Raw genomic sequence first — 21,705 nt, 5'->3', positions numbered from 1 at the left:
CATGTGTTTTTGTAAAATTCCTTGTTTGTCACATAGACCAGACTTCAAGGACTTGAGCATAGGGACAGTGTCATGGTTAGTATAGTGACCAGAATGTAGTAAGTGCTTGTAAGTGTTAAGTAAGAAAAAATTGTTTTGAATGAAAGGGGGATAGATTGGAAGCATAAGATGGGTTAGAAAGGTTAAAAGCAGTGGGTCAGGGCCATGGTCTGAATTGCAAGGTACTGTGAATAATGGAAGGATTTATGGAATAACTATAGGAACAAGAGAGAAGGAGACAGTGGTTTCCGACTCAGATTTCCAAAACCTGACTCAGTTTTTGGACCTGACGTATTTGAGACTCATGTAAACCCTGGCAGGTATAGTGGCCTATACATATCAAGGTAGGCTTAGTCTCAGTGTCTCAGAAATATCCAGAAAGTTTTAGAGGCCCTGGTTACCCTTTAGCAGCAAGGCCAGGTAAGATAGCTGCAACCAGTTCTCCAAACACTAAGATAAACCATGTAGAGATTCCTTACAGGAGACAATATTTGTTGGTTGGCTTATTGGTTTTTGCTTTGTTAAGTATTTTTAGGACTGAAAGTTTCTATTTCAAGATGTGTCAGGTTTGGAAAGATTCAAAGAAGATGACAAAATTTACAAATGAGAGAAATGTTGTTCACTTAACTAAATCCATGGATCATCCAGTTATCTTTTGGCTGCTCTGCTCAATTCCTTTTTTTCCTTCTGCTTTTAAAAGACTTTATTTTTTTTACAGCAGTTTTAACTTCAAAGCAAAATTGAGGGGAAGGTACAGAGATTTCCCATATACCTCCTGCCCCCACACGTGCATAGCCTCCCCATTATCAACCTCCCCTACCAGAGTGGTAGATGTCTTGCAGCTGATGAACCTGCATTGAAACATCATAATCATCCAACAAAATCCATCGTTTACATTAGGGTTCACTCTTGGTATTGTACATTCTCTGGGTTTGGACAAATGTGTAATGACATGTATCCATCATTATACTATCATATAGAGTATTTACACTGCCCTAAAATCCTCTGTGCTTTTCCTATTCATCCCCTGATCCCCAAACCCTGGCAACCATTGATCTCTCTACCATCTCCATAGTTTTACCTCTTCCAGAATGTCATAGTTGGAATAATACAGTGTGTAACCTTTTCAGATTGGCTTCTTTCACTTAGTAATATGCATTTAAGGTCCCTCCATGTCTTTTTATGGCTTGAGAGCTTATTTCTTTTTGGTGCTGAATAATATTCCATTGTCTGGATGCACCACAGTTGATTTATCCATTTACCTACTGAAGCACATCTTGCTTGCTTTCAAGTTTTGGCAATTATGAATAAAGCTGCTATGTCTATGTGCAGGTTTTTGTGTGGACATAAGTTTTCAACTCCTTTGATTAAATATCAAGGAGTGCAATTGCTGGATCGCATGGTAAGAGTATATTTAGTTTTGTAAGAAACCATCAAACTATCTTCCAAAGTGGCCATGCCATTTCACCTTCCCACCAGCAGTGAATGTGAGCTCCTGTTGCTCCATATCCCTGCCAGCTTTGGTGGTGTCAGTGTTCAGCATTTTGGCCATTCTAATAGGTGTATAGCAGTATCTTGTTTTAATTTGCACTTCCCTAATGACGTATGATGTTTTGAACATCTTTTCATATGCCTATTTGTCATCTGTATATCTTTGGTGAGGTGTCTGTTCTCCCATTTTTAAATCAGGTTCTTTGTTTTCTTATTGTTGAGTTTAAGAGTACCTTGTATATTTTGGATAATAGTCCTTTATCAGATGTGTCTTTTGCAAATATTTTCTCCCAGTCTGTGGCTTGTCTTCTTATTCTCTTGACATTGTCTTTCACAGAGCAAGAGTTTTTAATTTTAATGAAGGCCAGCTTTTCAATTACTTCTTTCACAGATTGTGCCTTTGGTGTTGCATCTAAAAGGTCATCATCATTCCCAAAGTCATCTAGGATTTCTCCTATGTTATCTTCCAGGAGTTTTAGTTCTGCATTTGACATTTAGGTCTGTGATCCATTTTGAGTTAATTTTTGTGAAGAGTGTAATGTCTGTGTCGATTCATTTTTTGCATGTGGATATCCAGTTGTTCCAGCACCATTTGTTGAAAAGACTATCTTTGGCCCATTGTGATACCAACCCTAGGTTCTTAGGCTCTCTGTGTAGCAGAAATTGACTAGAGGGCCAACCAAAATCTCAGACAAAGATTTATTGGGGCTTATGCTCAAGCACAAGGGAGATGGCACAGGAGATGTGGCTCTCTAGCGGTTTTCTGAAGGGAGCTGTCCTGAGTCTTTTATGGGGTGAGGGGAGTGAACTAATGTCATGATTCTCCACCTCTAGAGGTGTCCTGCTTCCCTCTTCCTGGTGGTGGTGTCTTCACGGTGGCCCATCAGGGTTGTGGTCCCTGCGCCTGCCCAGTCAGTCCAACATGGCAGGTGTTGCTCAGGAAGGTCGTATAGTGGTCATCTCGAGGCTTTGTGCACATGCAGGAGTCGGGCTGATTGCTTGGAGGCAGTTTTGCGGTTGGAAGGTTGCTTATCTTGAATTCGGAAATAACTGGGCTTGGAGGCACCGGACCTGGTGGCTAAGGGTGAGGGGCAGAGTCCCTTCCCTATTCTGTATCAACTGTGTTACCTTTGCTCCTTTGTGAAAGATCAGTTAACTGTCCTGCCTCAATATCTTGAATCCTCAGTTATGAGTAGAATTTCAGGAATTGGATTTATTCTCATTTTTCTTTATATAGGCATATTTTGTACACCACAGTCTGTCTTCTAGCATCCACTATTTTCTGGGTTTTTTTTTCTGGTATTATATGGAACATCCCTAAAATTTTGTGAGAAATGATCCTTTGTCAAATTGATATTATAGTAGACGCAAACCATGGTTCTAGTGGAGTTGGAATACTGGTAAAAATGTGTAGAGTAAAACATGATGATTCGTTCATAGGAGGCCATTTGACCAATGTGCCAGAAAATAATTGGAAGCTGTTCTGTGCTCATTCACTTCACCCCCAGTCTCCATCCACCAGCCGAGGCCTCCAGCCCCAAATGTAAAATATTCAGGTCATCTCAGCAATCCTTACAAATGATCAGTTGCCCCTTAAAGTTTGTCTAACCTATCTCTCCAGACAATAAAGAGAACCATCATCTCATTATTTTGCAGTAATCCATCTCTCTTTTTTTGTTTTAAACCAAGGTCGTCTTCTCTGAACTATTAGGAGCACTGATGCCTCCTATGAATGTGCTGCCATCAACAACAACTTGATCATAATAACAGCAGCCATTTGTTATATACTTTACCTTCTTTAATCTTTATAGCAATTCTCTGCATTCGAACTGCAGATTAGGTTTTAAGAATGTAGATAACTAGACAAAGTCATATAGCTGGACAGTAGCAAGGTGGAATTTAACCTTTCCTCTTCCTGATTCCCCTAGCTAGAGTCTTTAGCTGCTATGCTGCATTTGGATATTGTAGAAACATTCTGGGCTTCCTTGGGATTTCTGGAAAATTCACAAATTGAATAATCATCCTTCAATAATTGGACATTGAATCTGTTTTGGCCAAGGGCATTTTTTTTTTTTTGCGTGTGTGCCATAACAAAGGATTTGAAGTCCATCAAGTCAGCTCATAAATGTAGTAATTAATGTCTTAGAACTTCCCTAGCTTAATTTTGAAAAATCTGTGAAGGCATCTTCAGTTTTGGAGTCACAGAATCTCTACTTCATATATCCCAAGGAGAGTGCATCAGCTTATGGCCTCACAAAAGTCCAAAGTCCAATTTTTTTCGGTATCTTAGAAAAATAAAAGTTAAAGAAGGAAGATCTTGGGGCTGTCCTGGTGGCGCAGCGGTTAAGTTCGCACGTTCTGCTTCTCGGCAGCCCAGGGTTTGCCGGTTCGGATCCCAGGTGTGGACATGGCACCACATGGTAAAAGCCATGCTGTGGTAGGCGTCCCACATATAAAATAGAGGAAGACGGGCATGAATGTTAGCTCAGGGCCAGTCTTCCTCAGCAAAAAGAGAAGATTGGCAGTAGTTAGCTCAGGACTAATCTTCCTAAAAAAAAAAAAAAAAAGAAGGAAGATCTTGTCCAAATAGATGCAAGAGGAAGGAAAATTATTGTCTGAAACTGCAAAGTGGAGAACTAAGCCTAGGCACTTCCTAGTGGTCCCCACGTACTGAGAAGCAGATGTCAGACCCATTGGAAGGGATGACTTCATCAGAAACGGGTCCCGACTACCAGTTGAGTGAGCCATTTCCAGTGGTATGCTGGAGCAGCCTTCCGGCAGCTCATGAAATCTTCTTGTTATGCATTCAGGCATCCTGCAAGCGTGGTAGTTTAAAACTGGCCATGATGTGAGTATTTACACCATGGAAATTGGCAAACACTACAAAATCAATTCTTTCTTAAAAAAGAACTGATATACCAGCACATCATTGGCTGTTTAGTGAAGAAGTGAGCTCCCTGTCATTGAAACTATTCAAATAGAAACTTGGTGATTTCCTAAAAGGTGTGTTGCAATAAGTGGAATGAGGGAAAATTGGAATGTCTCTGAAGTCTTATCCAACTATATTTCACCTTATCTCATGAACGCACTGATCACAGTGCTAAGGTCAGTGAAATGTCCATTATTTGAATTTCTTTATTGGTGCTATCTTGTCCAGCATTCACTCCTTATCTGAATTTGCGTGTGTTTTGCTTTCCTCTAAGCCCTTTCTGTTTCAATTTTTAACAGTTGAAGAGTTTCTGTGGTCTGGTGTCAGATTGCTTGGTTTTGAATCCTAATTCTACTATTGACCAGCTGTTTGAACTCTAGAAGTGCACCTAGACTGATAAGTCTCATTTTCTTTATCTGTTAAAAGCAGATGATAAAAGTAAAAGTACGTCTCTCAAATAGTTGTTCTGAGTCTTAAATGAAGCCGGTCCATATAAAAGTGATTAGTACAATGCTTGGCCTTCTAAGGATCTAGTAGATGTCAGTTATATTTCCATGTAAGAGAGTATCAATTCTATTTTTTTCAATTTCTTAGAGCTCTTGGACCCAAAATTTTATGAAGAATTTCAAGTGTATATACATTTTACTAAGTTGACTAGATATGTTTCTGAATTTATCTGTAGAACAGATTTCCTGTATATTTAATTCTGCTTTCTTATTACATCGTATAGTCAGAGAGTCAGACTTCTGAGCCACTGTATCAATAACAATGAACAACAGATGTTTTCAGTGTTAGGCTATTGGCAGCTTATAAACTGGCAGATCATTGGAGACCCTCAGAACTCGGAGAAGTTTAAAAAGAATGACATTGAGGGTTTTTTCCTCCTAGTCTGAAGAAAATGATGATGAGAACATAACAAAGGTGTTTATTTTGGGTATAAACTGTTCTTTCGTTAGGCAAACACTGTGATATGTTTATGAAGACACAAGAGAAGTGGACACACCCAGAGTGGTTTATAGCAGAATAGCTCATAACCCTGGTATGGAAAACTCTGTTTCTAGAACTCACAGAACAGTCTCTTTAAAATTTCATTTCTAAAAGGAATAAAAGCTTTTATGGATAAAGAAGTGGGAGTCCTAGGTGGTAACCATTGTTTCTGCAGATATTTTCCATTTTGTGTCATTTCTAAATACTTACTCATCTGTGCATCGACCATCATTGAAATACAGTACATTATTGAGAACTGAAGGTACATACATTTACTATAAATATTTATCTTGCATACACTGTGCACATATGTGGTTTTCATCAGCTTCAAATATCCTGGAAGTTTCTGACTGCCCCCTTTTGTGAATACCAGTCTGTGGACTGCATATGTGGTAACACAATCCAGAAACTAGTCTTCAGTTCTAGCTCTGTCAGAGATCTCAACTTGCTTGACCGTGTGTGAGGGAACCACGCCTAGTGTGTGTTCCTTTTGCCTTTGAGTGCTACTGTCACACAGATTCCTGTCAAGTAAATAGAGCTCAGTTTAAAGACCATTTTGATCAGGCACGTGAGGAAATGATTAACTCATTCTCTTTGGTCATTGTTGACTGGCATCAATATTTTCCACAGTCTTTGCTCTTCGGGTATCTTGGGTATCTAAACAACTATACTAGAAACAACTATATTAGAAACACATTTGGAAGCATGGACCACTTGAAATACGTGTTAAAAATCTAAGGTTCGCATTCAGGATTTAGGGTTCTGATTTAAGGGTCCTCTAGCCTTATTATTAACTTACAAGAAACACACCAGGCTCTGATCATCTTTTCCTTTGACATTTTGGTTACCTACTCTGTTAGATTATCCAAATGAAAGTATCAACTGGTTGTTTCTTCTTCCCATTCCAGCAATACCATGTTGGTGGATGAAAAGAAAAAAGGTGGTACAAAAACATTTAATGGTAAAGTCAGATTCAAGAGAAGCAGAAGAAAGAAACCTAATTGCTGCACTTTTAACACACATGTTTTCCATAGACGGCTGGTTTTCTTCAATTTTCGTAATTACAATTTCAGGCAGCATCTCTCTACTCCAGTACGGTTATCCCATTTGTGGGTTACCCATTTCCTGTGCATTTCCTTCCTCCGGCCCACCTCTTGGCCACATGAACATTACTGCATGTCACAAACGATACCACAGGTGGCCAGAGCAGGTTTTGAAAAAGAAAAAATGAAATGGAAATCTGTCAAAGTTACTTTGTGTTAAATTAAAATATTTGGTCAGGAAAGGCCCAAACTCTTGGCCAGAATGAGACTTCTGAAAAACGTAGACATTTCAGAAATCCACCCTATTTCTCTCATGATCGTCTCTGTTAACCAAGCATTAGCTGGCGTGATATTGCTGAAGTGGTTGGAACAGTAAACATAATGGCAGGTTTGAACTTGGAAACGTAGTGAAGATATACTCTCATTTCTGCTGTGTAATTAATTAACCAATGTTTACTGAAGTCCTAGGTTAGACTTAGTTTTAGGGGCTCGTAATCAAGGAGACAAAATTGACACACAAGATTCAGCAGTCAACAACAGTTCAGCAGAATTCAGTGAGTAGGGGTTGGATTGTGTAGAACAGAATGTGTGTGTATGTGTGTGTGTGTTGCCTAAGTTCATGGAAGGGGAAGAGACAGACGGAAGGCTGGAGAACTCAAGAAGACTTTGTAGGAGGAGGTAGGACCTGAGCTGTGCCTGGAAAACTGAGGAGAGATGGGGAGAGTAGAATTTGGATCAGCGGGGGACAGAGTACAGTAGTAGAGTGTGTGTTGGCCTGAAGTGCCAGAAAGGAGTCAAGAAGGTGGGAGAAAGATGCAAATGTTCATAAAGCGTTCTCTATTCTCTATGAAACTGGTATTATCTGTGATGAAAAATGGGTACACTCTTTGTTAGAATGAATCCCTGAAACTACTCCTGTGTTTATACCATTCAACAAAGGCAGTCTCATTTGGGGAATAAATTAATCAACAAATTCATGTTAGGGGGCGTTAGAGGTGTCTGTCACTAGTTAGCATCTGATTTTGAGGGGCAAAGTTTGGAAAGAGATGAGCTTCCATTTAGGTTGTACTTAGAATAAAAGCCAAGTCGGGGCTACAATGCCCTAGATGATCTGACCTCACTTCCCCTTCTAGTGGGCTTCTTGCCATTCTCCCTCATTTACTAGGATTCAGCAATACCCCGCCTTCTTTCTCTTTCTTCAGTGTGCTAAGCCCTGTCCCTCCTTACAGTCTTTGCATTTGTTGTGTCCTTTGCCAAGACGCTTGTCTCTGGCTCTTAGGCAGACCAACTCTTTCTCATCAGTCATGTCTCAGCTGACATTTCACTGTCTCAGAGACTGGAGTCTTTCTGACCACAAAAGTGTCACTAAAGTGGTGTGCTCAGACCCCTGCATTCACCATGGTATCGCCATCTGTAATTCTGTAAAACATAGGAGTGCTCCGAGTGGTCTCATTTGTTTATTTATTTATTATCTGTACCTCCTCTTTAGAGGGGTCATCAGGACAGGGACCTTATTCACTGCCATATCCCAGCACGTAGTAGGTGCTTGATGAAATATGTGTTGGATGAATCAATGGCAGTGGGGTCTCCATCATGCTTAGCGCATACAAAGCTCACATTCTCTTCCGCTCCCGAAGTGCTAAACTGTTACAGAGCAGGAAGAAAGTAGTGAATGGTGAAAGACCTGGGGTGGCTCTGTTGCTATGGCATTATGTTACAGCACATTTCTCTCCCTTTGTTTGTCTGCTGAGTCTTAAGAACCTGGAAAACACACCACTTAGAGGGATATTTCAAAGAGATGGACTTTGAAGGAACAATTGTGTAGGTTGGACAAAGGCTAGTAAATTATATCAGGAAAAGCTACTGGTTTAATTCATTTCTCAATATGTTTGTGTGTTGTCACCATTGTGGAATGAAATGACTACTCATAATGAGCTAAGGTTCAATGTTTCTATATAAACCTTGAAGCCCTCACATGCATTTTCCTGCGGAGGTCACCTTTCTGTACTTGACACTATTCTTCTTTCCCTTCTCAAAGTAGCCCTGAATGAGTGTTGACCCCCTACAAACTATGGTCCAACAGCCATTGTTACTCTATTGAAGGAAGTTTGAAGAAGCTGTTATTATTTCTCGTTCATGGGTTTCTCACAGCAGCACACCACTGGCTGACACTGCCTGAGTTAGCTCTTTGTAGCTGAATCAGCTTCTAGGTACCTGGTGAAGAAATCATAAGGCTTTGTTCTTCAGTTACTTAGTTTGGATTTATAAATGAAATGCTACATAATGCCTTTTTATGTGTCAATAATATACACTAACAATAAAATGATGCATCCGTTATTCTGTTGTTGAGATATACTTCATTTTATTATGTTTTCCCAAAGGATCTATGGTATTAGAACAGGGCAGAGCTAGCAGAAGAGACTTCTATTTCGCTTGCCTTCCCCACATCTATCCTTCCCACCTCCCCTTGTGATCCTGCTGGAGTCTCCTGTGTCCTTCTACTCAACCAGGCAGTCCACCAAATTTTTGTTAATTTAATGCATTATCTTAACAAGTAGGTAATTCTCTCATCTCTTCACTATTGAGTAACTGCAAAGTCCACTTCTCCCTCTTCCTCCTTTAGCATTGCAGTGACAACACGCATCCTTGCCAATCGGACATGAATATTGAAGGCGCCTGGAAGAGAGGCTACACAGGAAAGAACATTGTGGTCACCATCCTGGACGACGGCATTGAGAGAACCCATCCGGATCTGATGCAGAACTATGTGAGTGTTTGCTGTGGTCAGAACACCTTCCCTCCTTGGAAGCAAGGGAGCTCATGTTAGGATTATCAAAAAGGGGGAAAACTGAAAAATGCAGCTAACACGTACAATAGGTTCTGCGCGCTGCTCGCATCTTGTGAAAGATGTGCTCTCGGAGTACAGGAAGCGTGAGATAATGATTTCAACTCTCAGTGCTTCTGATGTTCTGATGACAGAAAGCAGGTGATACAGTAGCAGAAACCCCACCACCAACACCATCTGCTACTGATGACAACTGCTCTTCTCAACAGTTCATCAAGGCAGCCAGACAACATTCTTTGTTTCTTTCATGGAGAAAAGTGTACTCAGAACTTTTCTCAAGGTATTCTGCTGTTCTCTTTCTCTCTCTGCCTCTCCTTTTTAAAGTACAGTGATAATCAGTCTCCCAGTAGTCCTTAGGAATCAGTCAATTCCCTTTCTTAAGAAAGAACCATGATTCCAGGACTTAGAGAGAACAGAAGATGAGCCCAAGATCACAGAGCAAGCAAAAGTGCTGAAGCTCCGTGCTTTCATTGAAAACCATGGTCTTGATACCCGGTGCTCAGTGTGTTGGTAGCCTGTTCCTGGACACAGGGGTCAGTTTCTGCCCCTAGAGCCTCTGGGTCCCCTCTTTCCCTGTGATATTCACTGCCCGGAAATGTGTCAATGACCCCTGTGTCCTCTGTTCTCCAAACTTATCCATTCCATCGGCTTCTCCTCCTTAAGTTGGGTTAAAAGTGTCCTAATTATCTCCCAATATGCTGTTCTCTATCTGTTGCTAATTTGTGTTTCCTGACACCTTGGTGTTCTCCCTAAAATATTTCTCTTGTTTCTAAAGAGCCTGCAATGACTCCCTATTATCTGCAGATAAAACTCTCTGATCCCCATGAGAGCTCAGCGGAAACTCCTCGTGGATCCCACATACACCCATGTCTCCTGAATTCTCTAACTTCTTTTCTGTTGACAACTATTTCCACCCAGGAACAATGATATTGCTGCAAACCCACTTAAACTGCACTCACTTTTACCCATGTCCCTCTCTATTCCTCCGTGGTTCCTTTTAATTCCCAAATTTTGGCTGCGTGAGTTTTCCTAAATTGTATTTCACGTTGGTATTGAAAAAAATTGATCTTAAATTGGATGATGTTCTATCAGCTTACAAGTTTCTCTTATATTCTGGAAAATATAAGCAGCTCTAAATCACAGTGAAGCCCACTTCCCTTTACAGGACTCGTATTGACCCTTTAGGAGGAAAGTCATAGACCAGGCGGGAAGCTTTGCCCTCTGTTTAAGGAGGGGCCCCACAGAAAACCCTGGGCTATAACTGGGAAGACACATCTCCTCAAATTTTTCTCTTCTATATTCCACTTCATGGTCATTAAGGGAGGGTCTTCAGCAAGCCCAGCCCATCCCACTGTGCCCTGAGCCAGCAGAGAATTCTGAGATGTGCCCTGCCCATTGGTTCCCTCTGCACATCCGCACAGAGGAGTTGCCATCCTAGCATGCCCACTGCCTCTCTCTGCTGTTTGCTCCTCAGTAACTGCTGGATACCCCAGTGGCCCTGAGGGATGTTGTCCTGGCCTTACTCAGAATGGACGTGACCTTTTCCTTAAGGACGAGAGTCACAGAAAGGGACACGATGTCCTGTTGAATTCTGATCTCTCTCTCTCTCTGTCCGTCTCTTTCACTGACAGTCTTCGGCATGGGAAGGCTTAATTTCTCTGCACAATGGGAATCACTGTGTGTGTCTGTCTCTGTGACCTTCTCGTCTCTGGCCTCGCACCTACTGCTTCAGCTTCTCATGAAACCATTTAGGTAGAAATTGCCGTAAAGTCTCTCGAATGTTTCTTTCTTGTTTGCTCAATCTCACTTATTTCATGACTCTTAATCTCTCTTAATTTTCCTTTTGTCACTAACCTGAAAAGACTCCATTTTATCTTTGCAAGTAAAATACTTCCAAGTCACTTCCTCGGCACATCAGAAGCTACCACTGGCGCACACAGTCACCCATATTTCTGACCCACAAAGACCTTCCTTCACCAGTTACACCCATTATCGTATTACATTTCCATCGACTTCAACTACTTTTCCTTGCAATAGTCTATTCTGTTGCCCATTTTGTTTCAAAAATTCAGCCAAGAAACTTCACAAAATTAATTTTTTACAATGAAATATTGAAACAGTTTTCCCTGAACTAGGTGATTTTCCCTAAGGTTAAAAAAAAAAGAGGGACCGCAAATTCATTTAGTTCTCATTTGAACAAAACATTCAAGTGGCTGCTCTCAGCCTGCCTCCAAGCACACTCAGATAAACCTGGATCTCTTCACAGCACAGAATCTTAGAGCTGAAAAGGGAACTTCAGCTCAATCTCTTCATTTGATAGGGTAGAAACTGAGGCCTGAAAACTAAAGCGAGTTGGCCAAGGTTATATAAAGCACAGAACTGTGGCTACTTATCTCCTAGCAAAGAAGTCTTTCTTGTCATATGTGAAGAGATTTTTTTTAATGGGGTGTTCTGCTCCCCACTATATAGGAATGTATTTGATTAAATACAAATAGCTTTAACCTAATTGTGATTGCATTCTTCACCTTTTTTCTTTTTTTTCCCCTTTGAAAGAAAATTCTCCATAATTTATCTGTGTAATTAGCAGTACTGGTGCCCTCTCAGTTCTCCTAGAGAAAATCATGTTGGATGGAGTGTCAGATGGCCTGGGTTTCAGTCTTGGTCCCACAGGCAGTTCAGTGGTCTTCTGCTTCCTTTTTTTTAAAAAAAAAAACTTTAAAAACGATTTTTTTAATTAGTTTATTGCAGTAACATTGGTTTAACATTATATAAATTTCAGGTGTACATCATTATATTTTGACTTGTGTATAGACATCATGGTCACCCCCAGAAGTGTAGGTGCCATCTGTCACCATACATATGTGCCCCTTTATCCTTTTTTGCCCTCCCCCCTCCCCCTTCCCCCTGGTAACCACCAATCTGTAAAATTGGTAAGTTACACTAGAGACACGCCCTTTGTGCCGTAATGCCCACTAAGGGCAGCTGCAGGGCCCCCTCTGTATGGGAAGAAGCGACTTACCACCTTTATATGAAATATGTATTTTGCTTAATTCCCCCAAACATTTCTGACTTTGTATATTACAAATTATTTTCAGAAACAAGAGGCTTTGATAAAGATGGAAAACAAAGACAGCATTTGTTTTCACTAAAACTGATGGGGAATTATCATAAAGCATCTGAAAATTCAAATCGTCCTAAATTCGTTCTATCTAGTGACATAAATTTGAATGATGGAACAATTCAGTAAGTTCTTTTTAGTAATTTGGAGATTTTCACAATCATTTTTAAAAGCAAACTATTAAACCCAACTTTGGTTTCAGAGACACTTTGGCCTCATTTTGAAACCCTGGCGTATAATAAAACTGTTCATTAATTTGGTTGGGGCAAAAGGCCATCAGCCTTAGTAAGAAGTCTGAACTGTAGACTCTTTTATAGTAGATAAAACATCTGAAACCAGACAAGTATTGTCTAATGCAGGTCCCAAGATACCTGATATAGTAAATTTCTAACACTGATTTTTAATTGGCTTGCCAATTATTCATGAATGATTTTTGTCTTCAGAAAAACGTTTGAATTATGATAAGGAATTTGCACACTCAGGAAATGAAGTAAGGAATAGATGGAGAGTCCATGGAGAATAACTCACTTTCCTGTGGGTGCTACAGGAGTCCTTCACAGAAAAGGTGGTAATTGAGGACATCTTTGCAGGAATTGGGTAAGGGGCCCGTTCTAGGTATGAGGGAAAAAGTGCTGGCAAGAGTGGACTGGACACTTCTTTGGTCCGTGGAGAGTATTTTTTCCCCTTAAGGGGTAAAAACACAACATGGATTATTACTGAACGTGGCATCCTGACACCACCGAACCATGAGTGTATTATTTAACATAATTACTCTTGCAGAAATGTGTTTAAGAATGCATGAGCCTTCGGGTTACTGGCTAATTAATGAATGTCCGTCTCCTTTCTCTTGCTCTCTCCTCTGTGGCCATAGGATGCTCTGGCAAGTTGTGACGTGAATGGGAATGACTTGGATCCAATGCCTCGTTATGATGCAAGCAACGAGAACAAGTAAGGCTCAAGTGAGGGGTGGCTGGCGTGTGGCTGGCAAGGAGCTTTGTTTTCTGCTCTTGCTGAGGGAAGTAATTTTTTTTTTCTTAGAAATCCTTGGTAACAAACGATCCCTAATTTGCTCCAAGATAAACAAGTCTCTCTCCACTGAAGCTTCTTGGTAATAAAAAGGGGTGGTTGACGTAATAAGAATGGTTGCAGAGAGAACTCTGGGGAATGACTCAGCATTTCCAGATCTTAAGGGTGCAGCTGGGGAATATTGCCCCTCATGTGGTAATTGGCTCATGACCCATTTGTTGAGGATGAGGGTGCTAAAGGGAGAGGCTAAACAAAGTACCCCCAAAAAGAGTTACTTTATTTTGTTAAATTCAGTAAATATCATTGAACACTGTGCTTGAGGTCTCTGCCAATTCCTATTTTTGCTGCTGCTTTTCTCCCGTCTCCTCTGTAGTGAATGTGTCTCCTACTGATACACCTGAAATGCCTGTGAGGTTTGCCACGTGTGGAGCACGTTGCCTTTCTTATCTCCACAGTCAAGAGCCACAGAAACCCATTTAACCACATTTACACTTTCCAGTTAGTACAGTAGTTTTTGTGAAAGCAAGTGAAAATGCACCTCCATTTGATAACATAAAATATCCTAACATTCCTCAGAAAGTAAATGGGAATGCTTTTTTAGGTTTATGATGACCCAGATTCTCTAAAAGATTAGTAGATATTTCTGATCTCTAGATCACATTAACTTTTTTCCTTTTACTGCAAAGCTTCTCTAGGATAATGCTGTGATTTAGATACTATAACTTGAAATTTTTTTTACATGTTTTAGTTTGAGATCGCAGAAGTTTCAAAGAGAGGTGTTTTGCCCACTTATTATGTACTATTTCCAGTCTGTGTTCTTCTTTCGGGAAAAATTTCTCAGTTAGTATTATTTGATTAAAGAAGTCACTAAGTTTAGCTTAAAAAAACAACCTAGATAATTATGACTGTGCATCGATTTTTTTCTTTCTTTCTCTTTTTACCATCTACAAAGAAGCTTCAAAATGTTACTGTGGAAAATATGCTGTTTGTTAATATTAACAACTGAGTGTTGTGAGTGGTGAAAGTATTAATGTGCAAATTAATGTAGATAGAATTTTCCAGAACTTTCTAAACAAAAAGAGAAAGAGATCTAAATTAAAATGGATACTTTTCTTTTAGAACTGTTCATTAGTGTCTAGATTACACGGTTTAAAGTTATAGTGAATTTCACACAAAGGCTTATAATTTGAGACAATCCGTGCTAATGCATTCAACCTAATTTGCAAACTAGCGTGAAACACTGAGGAAGAAACTTGAAGCTTCAGTACTTAAAAGTCACCACTGATAAATTTCAATATGTAATCCATTCTGCTATAATGCAATATATGCATTCCCACAAATACTCTTACTCTGCAAAATCTAAAGCCACGGAATAATAAGAAAATGAAGTAGGGGCTCAACACTAAAAATCTTCACCAGTGACACAAACACGAAGATCATAGGGACCTATTAAAAATAATAGCCCAGTTTTATCCATGTTAAATGGTTAAGAAATGTATAAAATTATAATAACTGTGGCACTTTATGTTGAAAAAGACATGAAGTTTGCTTGTGCAAGCGTGTGCCCATTATATCTACTCCTACTCACAGGCCTGACGTTCTGTATGCAAGAGAAAAAGAGTAAGAGGAAATAAGAGATGACGATTAAAATCTTAAAGAAGAACACAGAATAGAGAGGAAAATTATGAAATAGCTTGAGAGGAAAGGGGAAAATTAAGCAGAATGGAGGACACCTCCCAGGATGGCTTTCGGAAGTGTGGCAGCTTGCAAGTTACTGTGAAGAAGAAGGAGGGTTACCTAAAATCAAAGAGGAGATAGCCACACAGATGTGGACAAGTGTGGACCGTTGTGCTCCTGAGGACGATAGTAACTCTGTGGGTTTTGTGTCTTCCTACCAGGCTCAGTACAGCTAGGTGTTTTCTACATTCACCTAGAGTTTTGGGGACAAAATTGTGCATAAACAAATGCAAATTTTGCGTTATGCTCAAATTCTTCTCTAATATATCAATGGTATTGGAAAAAATTCATATTTTCAGGGCAAATGTTATAGGAGAACTGACTATACTATGTTCACTGACTTTTCATAGGCTCCCTTTTAAAAACTGTGTTCTTTGTGAAGATTCCTTTTAAACTTGGCTGCTTCCCAAGACGTTTGTTCAAGAAGCATCACCGTGGTCCCACTCACTCTGGGCTATTCTAGTGTGTCCTGTTTCGCCCCGTTCTAAGCACTGTCCATGGTTCTTGGAGTACAGTGTGGGTTTGATTGATTATTGGAGGATGCAGGTATTGTTCCTGTCTTGACAGTGAAAGATGGCATTTTCAGAGGTGCAACACCAGCAGTCCATACCAGTCACCTGGGACATCAGGTGTCCCTTTATATCTTCTCAAAAGTTGATGCCTGATTTTTTTTTTTTTGGCCAACCACAAGCTTATATTCAGGCATTTAGGGTTAAAGTATCCTCTCTGCTCACTAGACCATAACTATAGGTATGATTGATGGATCTGTCTTTAAGCGTGCATCCAGAGACAGATAAAATCTGTTTGAATAGATGTCACCTGGCCTCAGGAAGTAAGAGTGGGTTTGTAGTTTAGAAAAGTTGGCTTTTAGCCTTGGTTCTCCTTGATTAGTTTTATGGTCTTTGGGTCTAACTACTCTGAGCTTTAATTACTTGTTTTTAATCTCTAAAATAGGCATAATAATACCTCTAAAGAGTAGCAATAAAGTTTGTAAAACACCAAGCATACTGCTGACTATGTAATAGGTGCTAGATAATTATAGCTATAATTATAATTGCGTTCTCTTCCCATATCCAGTTCTTGAGAAATAATCAGTTAAAAATTATAAGTATCTCAAAATATACATGCCAATGGCCATTTCAAATTTAAATTAAGACTTGGAGGTCTTTGTGTATTTCCAAGGTTAGAGGTTTGGATAGGTCTTTTTGCTTCTTTAGGATCTGAGAGCTATGAATCGTTCAATCTACAGTAAATCTGCTTTTCTTTAATTCCATTTCCCCATCTCCCGCAGTGGAGCAGGAGTCCTTGAATTTAATGTAAGATAGCGAAGAGGAGGAATTTCTAATCATCATCAGAATGGGGAAGTTGAGGCATATTCTAGGCAAGGGTCTCCTCATTGTACAATCTGACCAGTAGGCTTCAGAGCATATCTGGAATTACTTGACACTTGGCTACATTTGTTCATTCATTCAGCAGCTATTCATTGAGACCCTGCTTTGTGAATGGCTCTGTGCTAAATGCTTGGGGGATACAATGATGAAATAATATAGGCTGCCAACTAATGGGCTGACTTGGGAGATGACTTAGTAAGAAGCTGTAACACCCGAAGGGTTGTTAGTACTAAGAGAGAATGTACCCTCACAACTTTATGCAAATCATATCTCTTAGACGTAACACGATTACGTTTCTAGTGCTAACGCTTTGGGGTAAAGGTAATTGCCTCTGAAGTTCAAAAGTTATAAAAATTCCTTTCTTGTCACTTCTTCAAGTGCCCAAATGGTGGTGTGTCAGACCTAAATAACTGATGCTAAAGAAATACCGTTATTAGAGGAGACCATAAAACCTATTCTCCCGTTCAGCTGTGCCTCCATTCATATTAGCTTGCCGAATAAAGCTGCCTGTATTGTTCCAGGCTTAAAATAGAAAATACCTCCCCGTAAATGAAACAGTCTCCTGGCATTTCATACCACTACTCCTATTTCTGATAAATGAATTATTGATGTCTGAGTTAGATCGTCCCTTCCCTAGGTTGCTTCTTGTTAAATGTTCCCTCTGCTTAAAAGTCATAGCAGCATATCTAGTGAGAGATGAGACAATGGCGTTATATTATGAATGTGTGATATGTGGGCCTAGAATCTAATTCCTTTTCAAAATAAACCAACCCATAGGTTAAAGACTCATTTTCCAAAAGGAATGGATTTTTCATTTTGTTTCTTATCTCTGTTTCCAAGAAGATTTAACCGGGGTGGATGGAAGCACATTTCTTTTTGTTATTTAGTCTCCTTTCACACATAATTTCTGGTTTTAAGAAAGTTGTCATGTTGCCGAAACGGAAGTGTGTGTGGCTTTCTCTTATTCTTGCAGACGACAACTGTTATCAGGAGCTAGTGTTCCAAAGCAAAGCCAATGGATGTAGTCAGTGTTTTCTGATTATACAGGAAATATTTTAACTCAATGTTAGAGAAAAGAAAAAGACACTTTAGATCTATGATCTTAATGCTTCTTAATGTAGAAGCATTATTTCTTCATACACAGGATGTAGTTAAATATGTTAAGATAAAATTATCCTATAGCTAAGTAGGTCGGACAAAACCTACCAAAGAAAAGTAGGGCCATTATCAGAGACTGATTTATATTTCCAAATATGTTCAAAAGCTTTCCTCTAATCCTTTTGCAAAATAACATCTATAGTATACTACACAGTAGTTACTTGGCCCGTGATTATCAAAGGGATATGTGTAATGTTGACTACAAATGTACGTACTTGATGTTTAATGTATACAAAACAGTCAGTAGTGAAAAATACCTGACACTTTTTGTATACAGCCATAGATTTCATGTCCATGAAAGAATCTGCAATGAATATTTTAGAAAATTCTTTTCTATCATATGGGTTCGTGATGCAGTGCATTGAGATAAGTAACATTTTTGATCCTCTTTTAGATTCTGGGAAGTGGGCCGGGTCTGGGTTCTCACAGAAAGTTGTAGTACAATAGGAGAAGGCTCTCTTGGACCAGAAGCCAGCCATCGCTCTCCCTTCCCCTCGACGTCCATTACTCACCAAGTCCTGACAGTTCTCACCATTGAAGTCCTCCTCTTTAATAGCTCTCCAAAGACTTCAACACCCTCATCCATCCCTCCACACTAGCCTTCTGTTAGTCTCTCCCCCTTCTCTCACCTGCATCCTTGTAAAATCTCCTAAACGGTTTCCCTGTCTCCACTCTCACCCCATCCTGCTGCCCAAGTGATATTTCTGAACCAAAATAAGAACATTAAAATCCTTTAATGTCTTGACATTTTGTTAACAATATAAGACCCTCCATGAGCCCACTCCTCCGTCATCATTGTCTGCTCTGCTCTGTATCCACATTTCCTCCCACTTTATCTATCAGCCCTACAGGACTTGTGGAGTTCCCTGAGTGTGCCACAACTGTTGATGGTGGTGCCCTCCACCATCTGCACCTGCGTAATTCCCCCTCCTCTTTCAACTCAGGTCACTTTCCTGCGATGCTTTCACTCACCTCTCTGATCTGAGCTGGATGCTTTCTAGTAAGTTTTCACAGCACCTGTGAACTGACTTCTTTTAGAAACCTTTCCTATTGTAGATGGGGGTCACACTTACCAAGGAAGGGAATAGAGAGGCAAGAACAGATACTGAGATGATTTCCAGTTTAGTTTGGGATATAAAATGTCTGTTTGGTCCTACTTAACAATAATTACAAGAGTATCAACCTTGATTGGCTCATCTAGATGAATTAACAAAATGTCTCACAAAGTAGTAACTATTAAATAGTGTTATATATAGTGCATCTTCGTGCCAGATATCTTTTTTCTGACCCTTCACCCTGCTCTGTACCCCAGAAAGCTGATCTCTAGGGATGGTGTTAACAGGCTCCCTTGCCCTCTGGCTTCCCATTGGCTTTGGCTAATGGAAGGCTCAGCCAGGAGATCAGTGGGGTGCAGGAGAGTGAAGAAGAGGTATTTATTCTCTGCCCTCTCCTTGCTGGGCCATGGGGGTTAGCTGCATCCCTGAAGGTCATAACTCCTGTGAGGTGGCCCTAAAGCTGACCTCCTAAGAGCTGCCCTTTATGGGTATCAATAACCACTTCCTCCTTAAGGCTCCTTAGAGCTAGGGGTTCCCAGTGTTGCTAGTTCAGAACACTGCTGTACTCCCTATTGGTTCCCCAAACCCTGCTGCCATCTTTATATGAGTCCCTTGAAGAAATTTTTCTCATGCTACCCAGTATATAAGAGCCCAGGGTTTCCTGATTGGCCCCTGATAGACACAGGTATGTTAGTCCTTTAGCCTGGTATCTTTGATAGAGTAAAAGGGAAAATGTTCGGACACTTCTAAGAAAGAAAATAAATAGATTCATAGCATTTGGCTAAGTGGCTGTCTATTCTTTAATGAGAATAAATACAGAAAATGGTTCTCTAATTTTGAATTTCTATATTCCTGTCACCTGAAGTGTAAATATTCATTTTTAGAAAACAATGCATTAATTATTCCAGGGATTATAATCATGCTAATGCAGTCTTTGGACCCCTTTGTTCTTCCCTTTGTCAATTTTGGGGACACAGTCTCCTGGGGCTCTCAGTAAGAGTTTTAATAAAGGGTCTGATTGATGCTATAGGTTAACATGAGATTTGGGTATAATTTATGCTAACCCCGTGTACTATTGACATGAATAATTGATAATTCCTTCAATTTAAATTTCTTATTTAAAAAACAAACTCACAAACTCCTGAGGCCTCTGAAGCAGATGGAAATTGCAGTAAGGGAAAGAGATAAGTATCCTTTAATAATGGATTAAGCATTTGAGCAGGGTTTCCAGACAGATATATTTATTTATCTTTCTCTTTTAATCTTCTCCTCTGACCTCCACCTTGGGTCCTTATATTTTCTTCTGTGTCCTTGTATCCACACATATGGAAACTTCAGAGCATGGAGACCTTGAGAGGCCAGTGCTGGCACTGTATTATTTGTACTGCTACAGAGCATTAGAGAAGCATCCGCGAACTTTCAAATGGGATCAGCCAGTGGACGCTCGTGTTAGTTCTGAGCAAGAGGGCAAACTGAGGCGAGAAAGAGCCCTTATTTGCTTTCTCTCACTCCCTGTATGGTTACCAGAAGAAGCAGGTGCTAAAAAAAGAATCAAATTGCAAACTGGCTGATTGTTCATTTCAATATTATCCAGATATTGTTGAGATATCAAATGCCTTTCTATTCAAATCAATTGCCTTCTTAGTGAAGGAACTAAAGTTAGAATGTTGTTTTTACAAGGTAAAAAAGATGTCATAATTTTTATGTTTTAACAGTTCAGTTAATTACAATAGAAGGCTGTTGTTCCACTGTACTTTGTGTGTGTTTAGTATCAGTGGTAGGTGTGCACTTCAATTACAATCCTTAATAAAGGGTGAAAAGGTAGAAAACATGTCCTTTAGATGAGGACCTATTTGATTAATTCTCATAAAATAGGTCACCAAGGAAGGCAAGGTGATAGAGTAAAAAATGTTCTGCTTTCAGATGCGGCCTGGGTACCATCCCAGCCATGTTGCTCACTCTATCTGTGGCCTTGGAGAAGCATTCGCATCAGAGCCTCCTTTGTCACATCAGTAGCTCACCCTCTCTATTGAACTTAAAGAAACGACCCCCAAATCTAAGTCTACTTGACTATATTTGAATGCAATGGAAGCAACTGCTAATAAAATTTCACATCTGCGTGTTGTCTCATTCATTGCTCACAGCAACCCAGTTCAGGGAGAAGGTCTAGAGAGGTGAGATAAAGTGCCTAATGTCACCGACTGGCAGAGTCAGAATTTGAGCTCATTTATTCCCACACCATCTATTTACCTGCGTAGCTAAATTAATCTGTAGTCAAGTAGATGAGAAATTAATTCCTGTGTTGAGCACATGCTTCAGTAAGTTTGCTACCTTTGGAGAGCTGTAATCACCAGAATGCTACACCACTGTGTTCAGTAAGCACTTAATAACCCGGCTCTACTAAGTGCTGGTATTCAGAGCCCTGTTTCTCCAGAGAGAGGGGATTGGTCCATAATAATTGCCACCACTTTATGTGCTTGTGACTTTGAACAAGTAACAAAGATCACTTACTACAGAAAGTGCTGACATAAATTGGACTTCACAATGGTATTTGTTCTCTGGAAATAAATGAAGGCCACCCAAATGAAATGAGAAGCTGTTTGTTGAGAGCCTGCTGTAGGAAAGGAGTCAGCTACCATCACTGGAAGAGACTCAATGGCAAACACAGGAGTGGGAAAGCTTTATAGTAAAAAAAACAAAAAGGAAGGCTTCAGGTATGGTCTGATCAGAAGTCAGCATGGGGAAGCCGGAGCTTGAGTCTCTGTTCTCAAACAATTCTACTAGTATATATTAATAGCTTTTTTTGTTAAATTAAATTTGAATGAGTAACACGTAGTCATAATGTAAGTAAATATTTTGGGAAACTACATGAAAGTACTCTTACTA

General features: G+C 39.9%; 1 protein-coding gene across 2 annotated transcripts in view; it reads left to right on the top strand.

Moving 5' to 3' along the window:
• The window catches only part of PCSK5 (proprotein convertase subtilisin/kexin type 5), a 437,872-nt gene that overhangs the window by 109,556 nt on the left and 306,611 nt on the right, over window positions 1-21,705 (top strand). For both annotated transcript variants that reach the window (XM_046664811.1, XM_046664810.1), the window contains exons 4-5: window positions 9,113-9,256; window positions 13,324-13,400. In XM_046664811.1, coding sequence (XP_046520767.1) covers window positions 9,113-9,256; window positions 13,324-13,400 — 221 coding nt within the window. The remainder of the gene's footprint in view (window positions 1-9,112; window positions 9,257-13,323; window positions 13,401-21,705) is intronic.

This window comes from Equus quagga, chromosome 6 (genome assembly GCF_021613505.1).
Source record: "Equus quagga isolate Etosha38 chromosome 6, UCLA_HA_Equagga_1.0, whole genome shotgun sequence".
NCBI lineage: Eukaryota > Metazoa > Chordata > Mammalia > Perissodactyla > Equidae > Equus > Equus quagga.
This window is presented reverse-complemented; position numbering and strand designations above follow the sequence as displayed.